General features: G+C 45.1%; 1 protein-coding gene across 1 annotated transcript; it reads right to left on the bottom strand.

The window, feature by feature from the left end:
• Positions 1–3,630: 3,630 nt before the first annotated feature.
• LOC131203277 (uncharacterized protein K02A2.6-like) lies at positions 3,631–4,401 on the bottom strand (the record flags this gene model as incomplete). The annotated part of the gene is made up of 1 exon (XM_058193316.1): positions 3,631–4,401. A coding segment is annotated over one exon (771 nt), but the record flags the coding sequence as incomplete, so codon positions are not given.
• Between the last annotated feature and the right edge of the window lie 378 nt (positions 4,402–4,779).

Below are 4,779 nucleotides of genomic sequence, written 5' to 3'. Positions count from 1 at the left end.
AGGTATCTGGAAGCTGGAAGGGGTTTCTGTATAATAGCCAAAAGAAAGTACATTAAGGAAACATTGGCAGAAGCTTCCTTACATTTGTGAAATTGATGCACATGAATATATTAAAGTAGGGGTAACTATAGTCAAAATCGTAAATAAAACTACACATGTTGGAATGAAAAGCAAGCAAGCTTTAAAAAGAAAATGCTTGTCCCTTTTACTAGTAGAAATGTGGGCCCTTTTGATGTTAGAGATATGCATGAAAGTGGTGAGGTCCGCCAGCAACCTGTGGAGCTGGCAGCGGAGTCCCAGCGGATGGTGAGGAGACTGGGGAGGAACATGGGCCAGTCCTGGAGTCTGGGGAAGCCTGGACGAGGGCTCTGCATCGGAGGCAGAGATGGGGTCAGGGCCATCTGGGCGTGATGCACGGACTCCAGAGCTCCCAGAGTTGGACATCAGAGAGGCAGAGGAACAGGAGGAGCCTGTTTCTAGTGCACGCATGTGCAGAACTGCCAGAAGGCAAGAGCAGCTAAAGCAAAAGGGACAACTCGGGAGTAAGGCTAGGAAATGTTTGGCCCCTCCCATAAGGCTTAAAAGAGAAACAAAGGCACTTGGGCCTTTTTGCAGGAAAGCAATGTTGTTAACTCTGTTTCCAGTCAGCATCTCTTGTTTGTTTCTGAACTTCGTGGGGCTTTCCCAAGTAAGGCCTTTGGCAGGGTGTCAAAAAAGATAAAAGTTGGTGATTATCCCGAAGGACTTCTTCCGAAGGACTTGTTTTGCAACGAATTTGGGACTCAGCTCGGAATGAACATAATTCTCAGCTGTTACAATAAAATAGGTTTATTTGGGACTAATTATTTCTTGTGATGACTCGGTAAGCCTAGGTCACAACAGAAAGAGCAGCTTTATCAATTTTCACTGGCAAGAATAGGACAGCATAGAAGACCTACAACTCAGTAGTATCTGGGAACAGGCTAGTAGGATTATCTTGGACAATCTTTTTCTTCTTTCTCTCCACTTATTGTTGGCCACTGAAAATCAATCTTCTGGAGCTCAATAAGGGAGAGATCTCCTCTTGTTTATATTGCAGCCTAAAATCAAAACAGCATATATTTTAATCACGATGCAGTTAAATTTAGTAGATCTCAGTCCTACTGAATCCAAGGAAACAAGGTTGTTGTTTTCCACAGCAGTCGATCAGATTTCACTTTAACTGATTGCAGCTTTGTTCTTCTTGGATTCTAGACAAGTAATTTTCAGTGATTTCTCACAGAAAATCAGTGACATAGTGTCTCCAGAAAAAGACTATGCTTCTAACTGTATGCTTCAGAAAAACTACCGAACCCAGCAAATGGGACAAAGATTAGAAGGGGATAGCAAGAAAAATGAAAGGCCTACTAGATCTCGGCCGAAAAAATCAAGTTGGCCATTAGATGTCAGTGGCCGGTGAGAGTTTTATGTATTCCTTCACCGCCACCTAGTGATTACCACATGAAACCCAGATCTAAAAAGTGGGAAGTACAATCCTGTATATGGAATGTAAAGGGGGAAAAGAAGATCAGAAAAACATGGTATTTCACTTCAAATAATTCCCTTCAGACATTTTAGCTGAAGAGCCTTCTAGAATGGTCAGGTATGGAGGAGTGGGGGGAGGAGGAGTTTTTTACTTGACAGAGCTATGTGTGATATCTCTGCAATGAAAATTTACTAGGTAGTGAAATGCATTTCTGTAGACTGATCACCAAAGCCCTAAGTAAAGAAATGGGGGCATTCTACTTCCAGCCTTTTATCTGGGGGAAGGAGTGAAATTCAGAATTTTCAAACTTAAGGCATTCGACGCTGAGATGAATACAGTACCTTGCAGCTGTTTAGCAGCGAAAGCTGCAATTTGCTTTTCAGCCATTAGATGGTGCTCGAAACAGAGGATAGGAGAGAGAGAGAGAGGGAGAGAGAGAGAGGGAGAGAGAGAGAGAGAGACATCTCTCTGTCACATCATTATATAAGTACAATGTTCTGTTTCAAAACATAGTTTGACAGGCAGGGAGGGGCTCCACAAAAATAGGTTTAAAGTTATGGAAGCAAAAACATCTGGATTTAGGGCCAGATCTTCATCTGTATGTCAAAGTAAGTTTGTCTATGCTAAGTCGTGTTTATACATACAATACTTGGATTCACCTATTGCAGACTGAGATGCAACCAAGGAAATAATAGCATAATAACTTTAGCTTAGCCATTATGAATAGTACATGCACAATGTACTATGAATATGGCTTGTAAAATCGGCACAGCAAACAAAAACAGCCACATTGCTCACTGTTTCTGAGTCCTACCAAATGTTTGCAGCCTTGGCGTCCGTGTTTGATTGTAAACCAATGCACGATGTTTCTGATAACCTTGAATATTTTCAAGGAAACATTGCCATCCATTTGTTCAACAAATAAATATGGAACACTGTACTGAGACAAATAGGACAAAACAAATATTTAATTCTATCTATGTTTGCAAATAAGAAAGTTTAGACAGAATAATAATGATTTGCTCCAAATCGGCCTATTTGATTGCATGACTAAACAACGAATTGAACTCAAGAGTCATAAGACGAAGCTCAATAATTCATCGGTTGATCTGGATCAGGGCTGATACATTGCTGTATGAAGAAGAAATTGCTAGGATCTTTATTGAAGTCAAAGTCTGCAGTATATGACAATGCCCAGTTACTTTCCATTAGTGCCACATAGCAATTTTTGCAATTTTCTACTGTACAGTCATTTTTGAGAGTGTGTTTGTAGGATTATTTAACTCAAAGCAATCAAAGGATGATTATGGTATTTTCTATTCTGAAAATAAGAGAGCTGTGACACAGCGGCTCAGTGGCTAAGACTCTGAGCTTGTCGATTGAAAGGTCGGCAGTTCAGCGGTTCGAATCCCTAGTGCCGGGTAATGGGGTGAGTTCCCGTTACTTGTCCCAGCTTCTGCCAACCTAGTAGTTCGAAAGCATGTAATAAATGCAAGTAGAAAAATAGGGACTGTTAGATTCGGGCAATAACGAGGCAGGAGACCAGGGTAGTGACAACAGCTCTTTACTATATGGTGAACCCAGCAACCGGGCTGGGGAAAAACCTCTCCTTATATACAGTTTAACCGGCGGCTTCAACCAATCAGCAATGTGCTTGTTTCCCGCCTAAATATTTAAAGATACATTACACTCCTTCCCTCCCAGAAAACACTTTACCTATATATTTACATTATATTTACATATTACTTCTCAACGTAATCACGTAAATAGACTGGGCATCTCCTGACTCTTTCGGACCTGCGCAGTACAGTCTCTGGGAGCGGGTTGAGTTGACCGGAGGGGCTGTTTGCTCCTCTCGGCTCCTCCTCTAGGCCATCCGGCCCTGGATTATTTGCCGAGTCGTCCCTGCTGTTTTCTACAGGAACCTGAGGGCGTCGCTGGACCTCCGGGAGTTCAGTTAAGTCCTGCGATTTTCCTGGGTTTGAGTCAGCTGTTGGTTCAAACATGGAATAGTCAGGGCCTATTTCGTCCGACTCGGGTTGTCCCTCTAACCGTTTCCTCAATTGGTCTATATGTCGCCTCCATACTCGGCCATCCGTTAATTCTACCAAGTATGATTTGGGACCTGTTATGTTTAGAATTTTTCCTGCTACCCAGGTCGGGCCCTCACCATAGTTGTGTGCCCATACCCGGTCGCCTATATCCATCCCTCTTGTCTTTTCGAGTCCCCCCTTGTATCCCTCTGGTGTATAGTTGGGATTTAAACGGTCTAGTGGGCACCTGAGTTTTCGACCCATTAGTAATTCGGCAGGGCTTCTGCCGGTGGTGGCACAGGGGGTTCGGCGTTGGACGGCTAGGAAAATATCTATTTTTGATTGCCAGTCGCCTGGCTTGAGTCTGGACAATGCCTCTTTCGCGCTTCGGACGAAACGCTCTGCAAGGCCATTCGTCGCAGGGTGGAAAGGCACCGAGAGGGCATGCCGGATGCCCTCCTCTGCCAAATATTCCTCAAACTGTGTTGCCGTGAATTGCGGGCCGTTATCAGAAACCAATGTGTCGGGCAACCCATGTGTTGCAAATAGGTGCCGTAGGACTGAGATCACGGCTTCGGCTGTCATGGATCTCATAAGAATGATTTCCAGCCATTTGGAGTAGGCATCGACTACTACCAAGAAGGTTTGGCCGTGGAAGGGGCCGGCAAAATCAATGTGGATTCTCGACCAGGGCCCTTGGGGTCTTTCCCATTCCCGAACCGGGGCTGTTGGGGGTAGAGGTCTGGACTCTTGGCAGGCCTGGCATTTCCCTACCCTTTCAGCAATTTCTGAGTCCATTAAGGGCCACCACACATAGCTTCTCGCTAGACCCTTCATCCTAACGATCCCTGGGTGACCCTCGTGCAGGAGGTCCAACACCCTTTTTCTTAATTTCTCTGGGATCACCACTCTATCCCCCCATAGCAGGCACCCCCCTTGAGCCGAAAGTTCCCCACGTTTTTTTACAAATTCTTTAAAACGCTCGCCCGGCGCAGCGGGCCACCCTCTTTGTACCCAACCGAGTACAGTCCTCACAATAATGTCCCGGTATGATGCCCGAGCCACCTCCTTAGACGTGACTGGGCCAGAGTCCAGAGAGTCAATTAGCAGGATGGGCGTCCCCGGAGTGGGGTCTTCGATCGCCCCTGGAAGTGGGCATCTGCTTAAGGCGTCCGCATGCCCCAACTCTTTTCCGGGTCGATGCTGCAGCTTGTAGGAATAAGCGGCTAAGAAGATAGTCCA

The sequence above is a fragment of the Ahaetulla prasina genome, chromosome 1 (genome assembly GCF_028640845.1).
Source record: "Ahaetulla prasina isolate Xishuangbanna chromosome 1, ASM2864084v1, whole genome shotgun sequence".
In the NCBI taxonomy this organism is placed as follows: Eukaryota; Metazoa; Chordata; class Lepidosauria; order Squamata; family Colubridae; genus Ahaetulla; species Ahaetulla prasina.
This window is presented reverse-complemented; position numbering and strand designations above follow the sequence as displayed.